Source organism: Misgurnus anguillicaudatus, chromosome 25, assembly GCF_027580225.2.
Source record: "Misgurnus anguillicaudatus chromosome 25, ASM2758022v2, whole genome shotgun sequence".
Taxonomy (NCBI): domain Eukaryota; kingdom Metazoa; phylum Chordata; class Actinopteri; order Cypriniformes; family Cobitidae; genus Misgurnus; species Misgurnus anguillicaudatus.
In genome coordinates this window covers 7,532,683-7,549,607 of record NC_073361.2, presented here as the reverse complement: position 1 = coordinate 7,549,607, position 16,925 = coordinate 7,532,683, and the positions used below count along the sequence as shown (strand labels likewise).

The 16,925-nt window shown below is 40.3% G+C and overlaps 1 protein-coding gene and 19 non-coding genes across 21 annotated transcripts in view; 1 reads left to right on the top strand and 19 right to left on the bottom strand.

The window, feature by feature from the left end:
* LOC129426409 (phospholipid scramblase 2) overlaps positions 1 to 14,860 on the top strand; it is a 61,018-nt gene extending 46,158 nt beyond the window's left edge. For both annotated transcript variants that reach the window (XM_055182673.2, XM_055182672.2), the window contains exons 5-7: positions 10,707 to 10,868; positions 12,672 to 12,830; positions 12,932 to 14,860. In XM_055182673.2, coding sequence (XP_055038648.2) covers positions 10,707 to 10,868; positions 12,672 to 12,830; positions 12,932 to 12,961 — 351 coding nt within the window. In that variant the 3' untranslated portion in view covers positions 12,962 to 14,860. The remainder of the gene's footprint in view (positions 1 to 10,706; positions 10,869 to 12,671; positions 12,831 to 12,931) is intronic.
* On the bottom strand, positions 124 to 195 carry trnaa-agc (transfer RNA alanine (anticodon AGC)). Its single transcript has one exon. It is a non-coding gene; the product is annotated as a tRNA-Ala (tRNA).
* trnaa-cgc (transfer RNA alanine (anticodon CGC)) lies at positions 994 to 1,065 on the bottom strand. The gene has a single exon. It is a non-coding gene; the product is annotated as a tRNA-Ala (tRNA).
* On the bottom strand, positions 1,213 to 1,284 carry trnaa-ugc (transfer RNA alanine (anticodon UGC)). The gene has a single exon. It is a non-coding gene; the product is annotated as a tRNA-Ala (tRNA).
* Positions 2,067 to 2,138, bottom strand: trnaa-cgc (transfer RNA alanine (anticodon CGC)). Its single transcript has one exon. It is a non-coding gene; the product is annotated as a tRNA-Ala (tRNA).
* Positions 2,286 to 2,357, bottom strand: trnaa-cgc (transfer RNA alanine (anticodon CGC)). The gene has a single exon. It is a non-coding gene; the product is annotated as a tRNA-Ala (tRNA).
* Positions 3,593 to 3,664, bottom strand: trnaa-ugc (transfer RNA alanine (anticodon UGC)). Its single transcript has one exon. It is a non-coding gene; the product is annotated as a tRNA-Ala (tRNA).
* trnaa-ugc (transfer RNA alanine (anticodon UGC)) lies at positions 3,812 to 3,883 on the bottom strand. Its single transcript has one exon. It is a non-coding gene; the product is annotated as a tRNA-Ala (tRNA).
* trnaa-ugc (transfer RNA alanine (anticodon UGC)) lies at positions 4,248 to 4,320 on the bottom strand. The gene has a single exon. It is a non-coding gene; the product is annotated as a tRNA-Ala (tRNA).
* Positions 4,467 to 4,538, bottom strand: trnaa-ugc (transfer RNA alanine (anticodon UGC)). The gene has a single exon. It is a non-coding gene; the product is annotated as a tRNA-Ala (tRNA).
* Positions 4,686 to 4,757, bottom strand: trnaa-ugc (transfer RNA alanine (anticodon UGC)). Its single transcript has one exon. It is a non-coding gene; the product is annotated as a tRNA-Ala (tRNA).
* Positions 4,876 to 4,947, bottom strand: trnaa-cgc (transfer RNA alanine (anticodon CGC)). The gene has a single exon. It is a non-coding gene; the product is annotated as a tRNA-Ala (tRNA).
* trnaa-ugc (transfer RNA alanine (anticodon UGC)) lies at positions 5,071 to 5,142 on the bottom strand. Its single transcript has one exon. It is a non-coding gene; the product is annotated as a tRNA-Ala (tRNA).
* trnaa-cgc (transfer RNA alanine (anticodon CGC)) lies at positions 5,480 to 5,551 on the bottom strand. Its single transcript has one exon. It is a non-coding gene; the product is annotated as a tRNA-Ala (tRNA).
* trnaa-cgc (transfer RNA alanine (anticodon CGC)) lies at positions 5,683 to 5,754 on the bottom strand. Its single transcript has one exon. It is a non-coding gene; the product is annotated as a tRNA-Ala (tRNA).
* trnaa-ugc (transfer RNA alanine (anticodon UGC)) lies at positions 5,886 to 5,957 on the bottom strand. The gene has a single exon. It is a non-coding gene; the product is annotated as a tRNA-Ala (tRNA).
* On the bottom strand, positions 6,324 to 6,395 carry trnaa-ugc (transfer RNA alanine (anticodon UGC)). The gene has a single exon. It is a non-coding gene; the product is annotated as a tRNA-Ala (tRNA).
* On the bottom strand, positions 6,514 to 6,585 carry trnaa-ugc (transfer RNA alanine (anticodon UGC)). Its single transcript has one exon. It is a non-coding gene; the product is annotated as a tRNA-Ala (tRNA).
* On the bottom strand, positions 6,746 to 6,817 carry trnaa-ugc (transfer RNA alanine (anticodon UGC)). The gene has a single exon. It is a non-coding gene; the product is annotated as a tRNA-Ala (tRNA).
* On the bottom strand, positions 6,948 to 7,019 carry trnaa-cgc (transfer RNA alanine (anticodon CGC)). Its single transcript has one exon. It is a non-coding gene; the product is annotated as a tRNA-Ala (tRNA).
* Positions 14,861 to 16,925: the final 2,065 nt, after the last annotated feature.

Here is a 16,925-nt window from a genome sequence, read left to right as displayed (position 1 = left end):
AAGATGTTTAGGGTTTTTCGTCTTACTAGAGGCAAGAAGGCGAGACAAGGAACTACTATACGACTTGCAAAGTAAGATGCAACAGCAACACTTACTCAGGTGTTCTTATTCCAGAAAAGCACTTGGAGATGCTGGGGATTGAACGCAGGACCTCATACATGCTAAGCATGCGCTCTACCACTGAGCTACATCCCCAGCTTGGCACGCTCCAAAGTGTCTAAGATGTTTAGGGCTTTTCGTCTTACTAGAGGCAAGAAGGCAAGACAAGGACCTACTATACGACTTGCAAAATAAGATGCAACAGCAACACTTACTCAGGTGTTCTTATTCCAGAAAAGCACTTGGAGATGCTGTGGATTGAACCCAGGACCTCATACATGCAAAGCATGCCGCTACCACTGAGCTACATCCCCAGCTTGATAAGCTCCAAAGTGGCTAAGATTTTTAGGGTTTTTCGTCTTACTAGAGGCAAGAAGGCGAGAAAAGGAACTACTATACGACTTGCAAAATAAGATGCAACAGTAACACTTACTCAGGTGTTCTTATTCCAGAAAAGCACTTGGAGATGCTGGGGTTGAACCCAGGACCTCATACATGCAAAGCATGCTTTACCACTGAGCTACATCCCCATCTTAATAAGCTCCAATGTGGCTAAGATGTTTAGGGCTTTTCGCCTGACTAGAGGCAAGAAGCAGAGACAAGGAACTTCTATACGACTTGCAAAATAAGATGCAACAGCAACACTTACTCAGGTGTTCTTATTCCAGAAAAGCACTTGGAGATGCTGGGGGTTGAACCCAGGACCTCATACAAGCAAAGCATGCTTTACCACTGAGCTACTTCCCCAGCTTAATGAGCTCCAATGTGGCTAAGATGTTTAGGGCTTTTCGTCTGACTAGAGGCAAGAAGCTGAGACAAGGAACTACTATACGACTTGCAAAGTAAGATGCAACAGCAACACTTACTCAGGTGTTCTTATTCCAGAAAAGCACTTGGAGATGCTGGGGATTGAACCTAGGACCTCATACATGCGAAGCATGCGCTCTACCACTGAGCTACATCCCCAGCTTGTGGAGCTCCAAAGTGGCTAAGAGGTTTAGGGGTTTTCGTCTTACTAGAGGCAAGAAGGCGAGACAAGGAACTACTATACGACTTGCAAAATAAGATGCAACAGCAACACTTACTCAGGTGTTCTTATTCCAGAAAAGCAATTGGAGATGCTGGGGATTGAACCCAGGACCTCATACATGCAAAGCATGCGCTCTACCACTGAGCTACATCCCCAGCTTAATGACACCCAAAGTGGCTAAGATGTTTAGTGCTTTTCGTCTGACTAGAGGCAAGAAGCGGAGACAAGGAACATCTATACGACTTGCAAAATAGGAGCAACAGCAACACTTACTCAGGTGTTCTTATTCAAGAAACGCACTTGGAGATGCTGGGGATTGAACCCAGGACCTCATACATGCAAAGCATGCTTTACCACTGAGCTACATCCCCAGCTTAATGAACTCCAATGTGGCTAAGATGTTTAGGGCTTTTCGTCTGACTAGAGGCAAGAAGGCGAGACAAGGACCTACTATACGACTTGTAAAGCACTTACTCAGGTGTTCTTATTCCAGAAAAGCACTTGGAGATGCTGGGGATTGAACGCAGGACCTCATACATGCAAAGCATGCGCTCTACCACTGAGCTACATCCCCAGCTTGGCACACTCCAAAGTGTCTAAGATGTTTAGGGCTTTTCGTCTTACTAGAGGCAAGAAGGCGAGACAAGGACCTACTATACGACTTGCAAAATAAGATGCAACAGCAACACTTACTCAGGTGTTCTTATTCCAGAAAAGCACTTGGAGATGCTGGGGATTGAACCCAGGACCTCATACAAGCAAAGCATGCTTTACCACTGAGCTACTTCCCCAGCTTAATGAGCTCCAATGTGGCTAAGATGTTTAGGGCTTTTCGTCTGACTAGAGGCAAGAAGCTGAGACAAGGAACTACTATACGACTTGCAAAATAAGATGCAACAGCAACACTTATTCAGGTGTTCTTTTTCCGAAAAACAATTGGAGATGCTGGGGATTGAACCCAGGACCTCATACATGCGAAGCATGCGCTCTACCACTGAGCTACATCCCCAGCTTGTTGAGCTCCAAAGTGTCTAAGATGTTTAGGGTTTTTCGTCTTACTAGAGGCAAGAAGGCGAGACAAGGAACTACTATACGACTTGCAAAATAAGATGCAACAGCAACTCTTACTCAGGTGTTCTTATTCCAGAAAAGCATTTGGAGATGCTGGGGATTGAACCCAGGACCTCATACATGCAAAGCATGCGCTCTACCACTGAGCTACATCCCCAGCTTAATTACACCCAAAGTGGCTAAGATGTTTAGTGCTTTTCGTCTGACTAGAGGCAAGAAACGGAGACAAGGAACATCTATACGACTTGCAAAATAAGATGCAACAGCAACACTTACTCAGGTGTTCTTATTCCAGAAAAGCACTTGGAGATGCTGGGGATTGAACCCAGGACCTCATACATGCAAAGCATGCCGCTACCACTGAGCTACATCCCCAGCTTGATAAGCTCCAAAGTGGCTAAGATTTTTAGGGTTTTTCGTCTTACTAGAGGCAAGAAGGCGAGAAAAGGACCTACTATACGACTTGCAAAATAAGATGCAACAGCAACACTTACTCAGGTGTTCTTATTCCAGAAAAGCACTTGGAGATGCTGGGGATTGAACCCAGGACCTCATACATGCAAAGCATGCTTTACCACTGAGCTACATCCCCATCTTAATAAGCTCCAATGTGGCTAAGATGTTTAGGGCTTTTCGTCTGACTAGAGGCAAGAAGCGGAGACAAGGAACTTCTATACGACTTGCAAAATAAGATACAACAGCAACACTTACTCAGGTGTTCTTATTCCAGAAAAGCACTTGGAGATGCTGGGGATTGAACCCAGGACCTCATACATGCAAAGCATGCTTTACCACTGAGCTACATCCCCATCTTAATAAGCTCCAATGTGGCTAAGATGTTTAGGGCTTTTCGTCTGACTAGAGGCAAGAAGCGGAGACAAGGAACTTCTATACGACTTGCAAAATAAGATAAAACAGCAACACTTACTCAGGTGTTCTTATTCCAGAAAAGCACTTGGAGATGCTGGGGATTGAACCCAGGACCTCATACATGCAAAGCATGCGCTCTACAAGTGAGCTACATACCCAGCTTGATAAGCTCCAAAGTGGCTAAGATGTTTAGGGTTTTTTGTCCTACTAGAGGCAAGAAGGCGAGACAAGGACCTACTATACGACTTGCAAAATAAGATACAACAGCAACACTTACTCAGGTGTTCTTATTCCAGAAAAGCACTTGGAGATGCTGGGGATTGAACCCAGGACCTCATACATGCAAAGCATGCTTTACCACTGAGCTACATCCCCATCTTAATAAGCTCCAATGTGGCTAAGATGTTTAGGGCTTTTCGTCTGACTAGAGGCAAGAAGCGGAGACAAGGACCTACTATACGACTTGCAAAATAAGATGCAACAGCAACACTTACTCAGGTGTTCTTAAACCGGATAAGTACTTGGAGATGCTGGGGATTGAACCCAGGACCTCATACATGCAAAGCATGCGCTCTACCACTGAGCTACATCCCCAGCTTGATAAGCTCCAAAGTGGCTAAGATGTTTAGGGTTTTTCGTCTTACTAGAGGCAAGAAGGCGAGACAAGGACCCACTATACGACTTGCAAAATAAGATGCAACAGCAACACTTACTCAGGTGTTTTTATTCCAGAAAAGCACTTGGAGATGCTGGGGATTGAACCCAGGACCTCATACATGCAAAGCATGCGCTCTACCACTGAGCTACATCCCCAGCTTGGTACGCTCCAAAGTGGCTAAGATGTTTAGGGCTTTTCGTCTTACTAGAGGCAAGAAGGCGAGACAAGGACCTACTATACGACTTGCAAAATAAGATGCAACAGCAACACTTACTCAGGTGTTCTTATTCCAGAAAAGCACTTGGAGATGCTGGGGATTGAACCCAGGACCTCATACAAGCAAAGCATGCTTTACCACTGAGCTACTTCCCCAGCTTAATGAGCTCCAATGTGGCTAAGATGTTTAGGGCTTTTCGTCTGACTAGAGGCAAGAAGCTGAGACAAGGAACTACTATACGACTTGCAAAATAAGATGCAACAGCAACACTTACTCAGGTGTTCTTATTCCAGAAAAGCATTTTGAGATGCTGGGGATTGAACCCAGGACCTCATACATGCAAAGCATGCGCTCTACCACTGAGCTACATCCCCAGCTTAATGACACCCAAAGTGGCTAAGATGTTTAGTGCTTTTCGTCTGACTAGAGGCAAGAAGCGGAGACAAGGAACATCTATACGACTTGCAAAATAAGATGCAACAGCAACACTTACTCAGGTGTTCTTATTCAAGAAACGCACTTGGAGATGCTGGGGATTGAACCCAGGACCTCATACATGCAAAGCATGCGCTCTACCACTGAGCTACATCCCCAGCTTGGCACAATCCAAAGTGTCTAAGATTTTTAGGGCTTTTCGCCTGACTAGAGGCAAGAAGCGGAGACAAGGAACTTCTATACGACTTGCAAAATAAGATGCAACAGCAACACTTACTCAGGTGTTCTTATTCCAGAAAAGCACTTGGAGATGCTGGTGATTGAACCCAGGACCTCATACATGCAAAGCATGCGCTCTACCACTGAGCTACATCCCCAGCTTGGTACGCTCCAAAGTGGCTAAGATGTTTAGGGTTTTTCGTCTTACTAGAGGCAAGGAACTTCTACATGACTTGTAAAGCACTTACTCAGGTGTTCTTAAACCGGATAAGTACTTGGAGATGCTGGGGATTGAACCCAGGACCTCATACATGCGAAGCATGCACTCTACCACTGAGCTACATCCCCAGCTTGGTACGCTCCAAAGTGGCTAAGATGTTTAGGGTTTTTCGTCTTACTAGAGGCAAGACAAGGAACTACTATACGACTTGTAAAGCACTTACTCAGGTGTTCTTAAACCGGATAAGTACTTGGAGATGCTGGGGATTGAACCCAGGACCTCATACATGCAAAGCATGCGCTCTACCACTGAGCTACATCCCCAGCTTGGCACACTCCAAAGTGTCTAAGATGTTTAGGGCTTTTCGCCTGACTAGAGGCAAGAAGCGGAGACAAGGAACTTCTATACGACTTGCAAAATAAGATGCAACAGCAACACTTACTCAGGTGTTCTTATTCCAGAAAAGCACTTGGAGATGCTGGGGATTGAACCCAGGACCTCATACATGCAAAGCATGCGCTATCCCACTGAGCTCCATCCCCGGCTTGGTTAGCCCAAAAGTGGCTAAGATGTTTAGGGTTTTTCGTCTTACTAGAGGCAAGGAACTTCTACATGACTTGTAAAGCACTTACTCAGGTGTTCTTAAACCGGATAAGTACTTGGAGATGCTGGGGATTGAACCCAGGACCTCATACATGCGAAGCATGCACTCTACCACTGAGCTACATCCCCAGCTTGGTAAGCTCCAAAGTGGCTAAGATGTTTAAGGTTTTTCGTCTTACTTGAGGCAAGAAGCGGAGACAAGGAACTACTATACGACTTGTAAGGCACTTACTCAGGTGTTCTTAAACCGGATAAGTACTTGGAGACGCTGGGGATTGAACCCAGGACCTCATACATGCAAAGCATGCGCTCTACCACTGAGCTACATCCCCAGCTTGATAAGCTCCAAAGTGGCTAAGATGTTTAGGGTTTTTCGTCTTACTAGAGGCAAGAAGGCAAGACAAGGAACTACTATACGACTTGTAAAGCATTTACTCAGTTGTTCTTAAACGGGATAAGAACTTGGAGATGCTGGGGATTGAACCCAGGACCTCATACATGCAAAGCATGCGCTCTACCACTGAGCTACATCCCCAGCTTGATAACCTCCAAAGTGGCTAAGATGTTTAGGGTTTTTCGTCTTACTAGAGGCAAGAAGGCGAGACAAGGAACTACTATACGACTTGCAAAATAAGATGCAACAGCAACACTTACTCAGGTGTTCTTATTCCAGAAAAGCACTTGGAGATGCTGGGGATTGAAGCCAGAACCTCATACATGCAAAGCATGCGCTCTACCAATGAGCTACGTCCCCAGCTTGGTAAGCCCAAAAGTGTCTAAGATGTTTAGGGTTTTTCGTCTTACTAGAGGCAAGAAGGCGAGACAAGGATCTACTATACGACTTGCAAAATAAGATGCAACAGCAACACTTACTCAGGTGTTCTTATTCCAGAAAAGCACTTGGAGATGCTGGGGATTGAACCCAGGACCTCATACATGCAAAGCATGCGCTCCACCACTGAGCTACATCCCCAGCTTGATAAGCTCCAAAGTGGCTAAGTTGTTTAGGGTTTTTCTTCGGACTAGAGGCAAGGAACATCTATATGACTTGTAAAGCACTTACTCAGGTGTCCTTAAACCGGATAAGTACTTGGAGATGCTGGGGATTGAACCCAGGACCTCATACATGCGAAGCATGCGCTCTACCACTGAGCTACACCCCCAGCTTGGCACGCTCCAAAGTGGCTAAGATGTTTAGGGTTTTTTGTCTTACTAGAGGCAAGAAGGCGAGACAAGAAGGCGAGACAAGGACCTACTATACGACTTGCAAAATAAGATGCAACAGCAACACTTACTCAGGTGTTCCTATTCAAGAAAAGCACTTGGAGATGCTGGGGATTGAACCCAGGACCTCATACATGCAAAGCATGCGCTCTACCACTGAGCTACATCCCCAGCTTGATAAGCTCCAAAGTGGCTAAGATGTTTAGGGTTTTTGTCTTACTAGAGGCAAGAAGCGGAGACAAGGAACTACTATACGACGTGTAAAGCACTTACTCAGGTGTTCTTAAACCGGATAAGCACTTGGAGATGCTGGGGATTGAACCTAGGACCTCATACATGCAAAGCATGCGCTCTACCACTGAGCTACATCCCCAGCTTGGCACGCTCCAAAGTGTCTAAGATGTTTAGGGCTTTTCGTCTTACTAGAGGCAAGAAGGAGAGACAAGGACCTACTATACGACTTGCAAAATAAGATGCAATAGCAACACTTACTCAGGTGTTCTTATTATAGAAAAGCACTTGGAGATGCTGGGGATTGAACGCAGGACCTCATACATGCAAAGCATGCGCTCTACCACTGAGCTACATCCCCAGCTTGATAAGCTCCAAAGTGGCTAAGGTTTTACTTTTTACACATGGTTTCAAATTATTATGTTGTAATATCCTAGCAGCACAGAACAAACTACCATCATTCTCAACTATTTTATAATAATTACATAGGACAATTTCTGATGCGCCCCTTTTGTTTGCCAGGATTTAATCAACTGTTTTTAAAAATTGGTTTCATCTGCCGATACTAATTATAGGTTCTTGTATGGCTCAGTTGTAAAATATAGCCTTACCAGCACAAAAAGTTATGGGTTCAAACCCAGGGAATACACATATTGATAAAAATGTTTACCTTGTTATACAATGTAATTCGCCTTGAATTTTAATGTAGTGTAGGCTGTTCACTTGTGCAAGCTGTAACATGTAAAGAGTTAATGATGAACTTAATCTGAGGTTCATTTTGCAAGGACCTAGATTAACTGAATTTATACATCTTTTAAAAAACATTGACACCATTAAGCTAAAAGTCTCAAAAACGTAAAAAAGCTGTCTTTAGCCTACAGATACCACATGGTTTGATATGTAGTGCAATTATATTTACAAAGATACTGACATATGTGTCTAAGTCAGAGATGCTCACAAGTCTCTGAGCTCGAGTCCGAGTCAAGTCTCAAGTCTTTGAGCTCGAGTCCGAGTCAAGTCTCAAGTCTCTGAGCTTCAGTCCAAGTCAAGTCTGAAGTCTCTGGGCTAGAGGCCAAGTCAAGTCTCAAGTCTCATTGTAACAAATAAAACTCTAATAACAAATAAAGAAATTATAAACATTTATAAAAAAGAACATAGTTGCACATTAAGTAAGGTCTAAAATTAGCATTATGTACATAAATTAAATTAAATGGATAATAACACTCTCTTTATTTTACAAATTAAATATTATTATTATTATTTTTGAGCAATAGAAGTGATTTTCTGTTTGTCTTGGGTTGTTTGATTAACATAAATGACACAGACTTAAGTAGGTTAATTGAGGTTACTGTCTTTTTATTAAGAACAAATAAACCCAGATTGGTTTCTGACTGGTTTCTTAAGACATAAACAAAAATGTTTTATTAGAAAAAGAATACTGTGAGATCATTTTGCGTGTATGTATGTGCCTTGTCCAGAAAAGAAAGATTTTATGTTGGCTTAACTTTTGAAACACTTCTCTCTGTATGTACACTACTGAGGGCACTAAACGCGTGCTCAAACACAGGCGGAGCGCTTCAGGAAGAAGATGCAGTCGCTTCACATAAAAATTTTACGTTGTTTTTCATTGCTCTATTCAGCAAATCTATGTTAATGGACTACACTGTATGACACAAAGTAGCGCAACTCTGGACCTGACTGGAGCTGGACCGGACACACTTAACCGCATGTGCGTACAGAAATCTGCTCACTTGAGCACCTTTTTGCGGTTAAATTATTTAACCATTTAAACAATTGCAAGTCTTAGAAACAATGATAAACTTACCCTATTTAAATTGCATATTAATCCGCAAATCGCATGCGAGCCGAACCGCGGATCCGTCACACTCACTACCCAAAGCTTCAGGGTAGGGTTGCACCAGTCGTTTTTAAGTTCTTACTTAAACTGGGACGTAAAGTCCAAACTAGAGGCTTAGTAACTACTAGGCAAGGCAAGGCAAGGCAAGGCAAGTTTATTTGTATAGCACATTTCATACACAGAGGTCATTCAAAGTGCTTTACATAGAAATGAGAAAACAATATATAAAAGAGAAAAAAGAAAATGTAAAAATAATAGATACACAATAAAATCACAATAAAAACACTTTAAAATGTTAAAAAGAATAAAACAGAAATAAAAGTGACTTGAGTTAAAAGTGCAGTCAGTGTGAAGCAGCACAGTGCTCATTCAGTAAATGCAAAGTTAAACAGATGTGTTTTTAATCTAGATTTAAAAGTGTTTACTGTTGAAGCACATCTGATCTCTTCTGGAAGCTGATTCCAGCTAGAGGTGGCATAATAACTAAATGCTGACGCACCTTGTTTTGAGTGAACCCTTGGTGTTTCTAACTGACCTGATCCTAATGATCTGAGTAATCTTTTAGGTTTATATACAGTTAGCATATCTGTCATGTATTTGGGTCCTAAGCCATGAAGTGATTTATAAACGAGTAACAATACTTTAAAATCTATTCTAAATGTAACAGGTAGCCAGTGTAAGGACCTGAGGATTGGAGTAATGTGCTCAGATTTTTTGGTTCTCGTCAGAACTGTGGCAGCAGTGTTTTGTATGAGCTGCAGCTGTCTAATGGTCTTTTTGGGGATCCCCGTAAGAAGTCCATTGCAGTAATCCACCCTGCTGGTGATGAAAGCATGAACAAGTTTCTCTAAGTCCTGTCTTGAGACAAAACATCTAATTCTGGCAATATTTCTGAGATGGTAGTAAGCTGATTTGCTTATTGCTTTCACATGACTACATGACTACTAGCTAGTTTATAACTAACTCTTTACTTATTTCGGTTGCACCACTTGTTCTTAAGGCAGAACGTAGCTAGTAGGTCGTAAGCTCTCCATAAAGTAATGCGTTGTCGCATAGAATGACGTTTATTTTTCTTAACCCAATCACAAGCCTTATAATGGGCAAACAGGAAATATTCTGAACAGTACGTAATTTCAAACTCATTCTTGTCTCGCCTAAACTGAAAGTTAAAAAAAGACGTTAAAGCATATGTTATCGAACTCAAAACATTACACTTTTAATTGAAAATGTATATCCCACACATGGAAGAGAAAATAAACAGGAAGAAATTTTAAATCTTATTTTAATTGATGGATACACAGAAAATTAAACAGTTCTTGAAAACTCGTTGACGAATTTGCGGCTCTTCATAATTAATACGAGCTCATCGATGTTATATAATCTGGATGACATCTTATTCCAAACGTTATTCATGGACAGGGGCTTCCGTAAATATTTAGTTACAACGTATTGTTACGTTTAAACTAAGTTTAATGGTGCAACGCAAAAACATTTATTAGTGCATAAGTTGTAACTTAGTGCCCATTTACGTCGTAACTAAGCTACGTTGTAACTTACGCACAGCTGGTGCAACCGGCCCCAGATGAATGCCACAGCAGCGGCCGGTGCATTCATGTATGTTCGCGGCCGCGCGCGCGGAGCAGATACGTCACATGACGTGTTACGCCGTGGGCAGGTTGTAGGTAACGGAGGGAGCTATGACAGCGAGCTCATCAGACGTTTCCTAAAAATAAACATTGTTCACGAGTCGCGCGGCTCGAGTCCGAGTCGAGTCTGAAGTCTTTGAGGGTCGAGTCTCAAGTCGAGTCTGAAGTCACTGTGTGTGCGACTTAAGTCGCACTCGAGTCCGAGTCTCAAACTCGAGTCCCCATCTCTGGTCTAAGTACTCTTTAAGATGTTTACAAGTCATAGAGCAATTTTTCATTAATTTCTTTCTGCACACCCTGTTCTCCTGTATTTCTCCCTCTTTAGCTGGAAATCCAGGCTCCTCCAGGAAACACAGTGGGTTATGTTCGGCAGCAGTGGCACCCTTTCCTTCCTAAATTCACCATAGAGAATGAGGATAGAGAGCCTGTTCTCAAGCTCCGGGGACCTTTCTGTGGCTGGAGCTGCCTACCAGATGTGGACTTTGAGGTATCTTTACCCAATCACTGTGTGGCGGTTTCCCGGACAGGGCTAATGTTTGAGCTGTCTTGACTGATAACAGCTTGCACTCACATATCTTAACATACAGTGTCAAAAAAAATATTTGTCATAAAATGTGATCTGATCTTCCTGGTATTGACAAACATAATGTTTCTAAAAAATGATTACACAAAATATTCCGATCTTTCATGTCTTTATTGAACACACTCATTCAACATTCAAAATTACAGTGGAGAAAGTAAGTGAACCCTTCGAATTAATAACTGGATGACCCCCTTGGCAGCAATAACTTAAACAAATTGCTTCCTGTAGCTGTTGATCAACGATGTGCATGTTTGAGGAGGAATTGTAGACCATTCTTCCTGGCAGAACTGCTTTAGCTCTGTCATTTTCTTTGGACGTCTCATGTGTATGACCCTCTTCAAGTCAATCCATTGCATCCCTTTTGGGTTGAGGTCTGGACACTCCAAAAACAGATTTTGTTTTTCTGAAGCCAATCTGTTGTGGACTTGCTTCGGTGTTTTGGGTCATTTTCTTGTTGCATCACACATCTTCCACAAAGTTTCAGCCGACGTACAGATATTATCACATAATCCTGAAGAATTGTCTGAAATACTTGGGATTTCATCTTCCCCTCAATGATTGCAAGCTGGCCAGACTCTGATGCAGAAAAGCAGATTCAAATCATGATGTTTCCTCCACCATACTTTACAGTTGGGATGATGATACAGTTTTCATGATGATATGCCGTGCCCTTTCTACGTCAGATGCAGCGTTGTGTTTTTTCCAAATAGTTCAATCTTGGTTTCATTAGTCCACAAAACATTTTGTCAATACCGCTGTGGAGTGCCAATGTGCTTTTTTGCAATCTTCAGGCTTGCAGCAATGTACTTTTTAGTAGCATTGGTGTCCTGCCGTGGATGTCCTGCCTTGGATACCCTGCTTGTTCAGTGTTTACGTATTGTAGACTCATGAACAGAGATGTTAGCAAGTTCCAATGATGCCTTTAAATCTTTGGCTGTCATTCAAGGTTGTTTCTTTACCTCACTGATGAGTCTTTGTTGTGCTCTTGGTGTCATTTTGACTGGGTGCCCACTTCTTGGTAGAGTAACAACAGTCTCAAAGTGTCTACATTTGTAGACTGTTTGCATTTAGACTGGTGAATTTCTAATGTCTTATTCTGAAATAACTTTGTTACCCTTTCCAGCTTTATGTAAAGCAACAGTTCTTGATCGTAGCTTCCCTAAAAGCTCTTGTTGGTGAGGCATAAAAGATCAGAAGTTTTGTTTTATAATTTTTTTATTTTTATTTTTAGACACATATTATTATACCCTTGACTTAGATAAAGATAAGATCACATTTTATGACAACTTTATAAAAAAACTATGAAATTCGAAAAAGGTCACATACTTTTCTTGCCACTAAATAAATAAGACCTAGTACTGGATACTGCCCCTACTGTAAAGTATGTGATGGATAACTAGTCTGACATTTAAGACAGTTATTAGTTTCTGTAAGCTAAACTTTAAAAGTAGTAGCATTATGAATATTTTGCAGCAGATTAGCAGCATACATAAAATAGAGTAGTTGCTAATGGATTTATTTGGGTCTTAAATAAAATGTATGTCTTTGTGTTGCTGTCTACTGTCTGATTGGATTAGTCTGTGAATGCCCACTAGGGGGAACTATTGATCAGAGTTTGACTATTTGCATAATGATATTTTAGAAGTGAATTAGCAATCATTTAAAGGTGTTTTTATGTATTTTATAATTTGTTTTGTCCACTGTAAGATCTTGACTATGGATGAAGTCAGTATCGGGAAGATCAGCAAACAGTGGACAGGTCTTCTCCGAGAGGCCTTCACGGACTCTGACAACTTCGGGATACAGTTTCCAATGGATCTTGATGTGAGAATGAAGGCAGTGATGATCGGGACCTGCTTCCTTATTGTGAGTATAAAAAAATAGAGAATACGCTTTTATGATGTGTGAGACACCTCAGTAAAGTGTTACAATAGTTATAACATATTTGATGTACTTTTGATTTTCAGGACTTCATGTTTTTTGAAACGAATAACTAACTGCTCTGCAGAGGAACGAGAGGGTGGCGTGATGTTTTGAGCTATGGAAATGGGTGATAATAAGGAAAAACTATTTTTAGGCATCGTACAAATGTGAAATCAAATGCAATGCATGTTAACATAGTGTAGATATTTTTCTTGTGTAATGATTAAAGTGTATTGTTTAATTTTTATACATGTTATACTGTTATAATATAAATGCACAAATTACATTTTACAGGACTAGTTTTTCCAGAAATTTAACATGCCCAAGTTACCTCTGCTAAATGTAGAAATGAAATATTTATTTAGCATTATGTTGCTCCAAATCCATATGACTTTTTCTGTGGAAAACAAAGAGATATTTAGCATAATATATTTTATATAAACATAGTTCATATGACTCATGCTCTATATTCCAAATCTTCAGAAGCCATATGATACATTTGATGAATTTACATTTTATATTTAAATATACAGTTAAGATAAGTAGCACAATGTATATCATGCAGTAAAACCCGTACTAAATGCCTAAAAAACTATAAAACGCCAAATCAGCTTTAATGCTAAAACAAGTGCAAGTGGTTAAGGAAACATAATTGCATATATTGTTTTTAACTAATAAATGAGAATTTTTTGGCATTGGGTCATATGACTTTGCTAAAAATAACATTATTTTGTGTGTTTGGTGTAATGCAATGTGTTTTCCACATACCTTACATTATTGTTGCTCCTCTATGTCGCGCCTTTCTGAAACATGTCAGTTTTACAAAGTTGAAAAGCACAATGTGTTCTGATTGGCCAGCTATCCATTGTGTTGTGATTGGCCGAATACCTCAAGCGTGTGGTGGTGGAAATGTTACACCCCTTACAATATTTGGAATATTATCTCCAAATGCACAACAAAAGTTACCACCTTTTTTGCATGGGCATGTTTAAATGAGGCGTTTTAGGAGGGCCTTCACTTTTAGAAAGAATATCTCTTTGGGTTTGAGACTTTATGGATCTTAAATATGCACAAATAGCTTTTAACACTCCAAAGACAAAGGAAAACATGAAGTCACATCATATGACCCCTTTAATAGTACTCAGAGTTTCCAGCAGAGGGCAATGTTGATCTATATGTGTACACACATTTTTATTCAGCTCTTGAATGATTTTATTATATATATTATGACTCAGGTTTGCAAACCACCAATGCTTGCAGTGAAAACATCTATGTGATCGTTTACGAATGCACATATATTGATCATGTCTTATTATACCGAATGTATTATTCAAGATACTGCTCTTGGTTCTGTTTTTAAAGCTATTTATTTTGGCACGTTTTTTGATGCTCGAGTTCATCCACTGCATATATTTATTAAGGTCACATTCTATAAATTCCAGATTTTTGTATTGTTAATACATTCATATTTATTATTATTGTGTAGCTAACCAACTGCTATTTAAGTTACAATGTACAACAAGAACCAAGAAAATGTCTTGTGGGTGAATACTTTACTTTGTGTTGAAATGAAGATTTTTAGCATCGCATTAGTGTAATGAAAAGATTTGAGGCAATACACTTTCATCATGAATGCAATAAAGAGATGGTTTGGTTGAGAATTCAGCTCTCCTGGGCATAGATATTCATATCTCTCAGATTATTTCTTTCTATTAATGTGTCCTGCAGGAGGATTTTATGCCATGTTTGCTCATTGTTATTTGTTGTTCTCTAATGGAATTGGTTTAAAACAAAATATAAATCTGGCCTGTTTATTAAGATTGATATAATTATGTGTCTCTGTTTGTTTGAAGAAGAATACACAGCAGTCTGGTAGTTTACTGTAATATAACGGTGGAGTGTTTGTATGCAATAAAGTATTTCTGACAGTCTGTAACACTTTAATGTGTAATAAATTGCCAATGTTTCTCTAATGCACGGGATATTGTTTTATATTCACTTACAAATGTGCTTTTTAGACCTAAAATGATTTGCTGGATGTGCAGTGTTTATTCAAATTAAATATCAGAGCTGTAGTAGTAGTCTTGTTATTAAACTGGTCAGTCAGACTAATTGGCTTCATGGTTTCCTCAATATTACAAGAACAGACAGAGCCAAACCAATTTGCCAAGCAGGATGGTGATGTAATGTTTTGCCAGAAAATGCCCTTGTGAACTATGGGTAAGGCTTGGTTTGAGTACACACTGGCAACTATTGCTCAGGCGACTTTGCATTCGAGTTTTGCTGTGCTTTACCACAAACTGCTAAGAGTAACAACAAAAGACTTTGAAGAGACTGATGTAACCATGTACTTTTTTGGTATTTGGTAATGTGTGTTTACTTACTGGCTAAAGGAGTTTGCCAAAAGAAATGCTAGAACTATGTCAAGGCTGGTATGTAATCATGTGAAATGACCCAGGTTGTACGGTTTGAACATTTGTCTTTGGTAATTATAAGCATACTAGAATAGGAGATTTGGGAAGAAAAGAAAAACATTCTTGCTAACCTGCACCCAAGGGCAACTTCTTAAGCATTTGTATTCGTATATTGAGTGTGAACGTAAAATTAGGTAGTGTACAGAGATATTTATAGGTCTTATTCCTTTCCATAACTGTTTGAACGGCTTAGATATTAAGACAAAAATTGTACACATGCTTGATTTGAGTTGGGTGGTTTGACGTTGAACCATGTATATAAACTACTCATCACTGGACTGGACTCAAATCTTAAAAGCTGTGATCAGCGTGAGATTAAGAGCCAATCCTTATGTATGCTACTGACTATGGTTTGGTTAATACGTACTTGCTTCCTTCTGGTTTTGTTTATGTTGGTTCAATTTCTGTTATTCCTTCACAGTCCTAACCATATCCCACACCCTGTCCTAAGACTAACCATTATTTACCCCTAAAATCTAAAGGAAATGATAAGTTAATAACAAGGTTTTTCAGGCCCCCAGCCCGAGCATTTCCAATTCACTAAATCTGGTTGATAGGAATGTTGTTTGAGGACAAACAATGTTGATCCAAGAAAAATATCCTTCATGGCAAACCTCATTAAGGCACAAAAGGCAATGTAATGTTACAGTCTAGGTATGATAAAATGTGTGTTGCAGTCAAATACCGTACTACCCTGATCTTTATCTTAAAATTTAATTCATAATTTTAACATATTTATATTTTATCTTACTAAATATGACATCTTTTCTAGCTGATTATCAAATACCAGGAGCCTCCTGTACTCATTATAGGAGAGTTTCACGTTACCTCAGACCCAGACCCTGTTTAATTTAACCTTGATTTACAGTATGCACTGTCAAAAACATAAAAAGTCCCAAGCTATCACTGGGGCAGCACCTATTATAAAGGTCCTAGTACATACCCTTGTGGTACTAATATGCACTCTTTGGTACCAGTATGTACCTCTGATACTAATATGAACTCTTTAGTTGCAAACAAAGGTATATTTTTTGAAAGGGTGCCCCCTCCCAGTGTAGGGTTCAGCTGAGGTGCACGTAAGTACAATAGTGTGTGCTTTCTTAACTGGGTGCAATTCATATTATTTGATCAGACCCTCTGACAGCTTTGTTTGAAAGATGTGTAAGAATGCTGGTGTGATCGGCAAATAAAGACATCACTGCTTACTTATTCAAGCTACAAGGCCCAACAAATGTAATTTCCTGTATCAGTGTGTGAAGACCACACAGCCAAACAGAGGTCTAACAAACATCTGTGCAAACAAAGCTGGGAGATACACTTCACAGTGAGATGGGACGTTAAGAACTGGCTCTCAATATACTGTACAGCTGGAAACTGCAATGTTTAGATATCCACTCTGGCTGAGTTATTGTTTGGAGATACTGCTGTGAGACTTTTCACTTGGTCTCCTCCACAAAATAACATGCTACCCACATATTTCTCTGTACTGCATAGCTGACCACTAAATCTTGCTTATAATGCGCATTCCATGTAAGATCCGGCCTTGACTCCGTCCTGAATATAA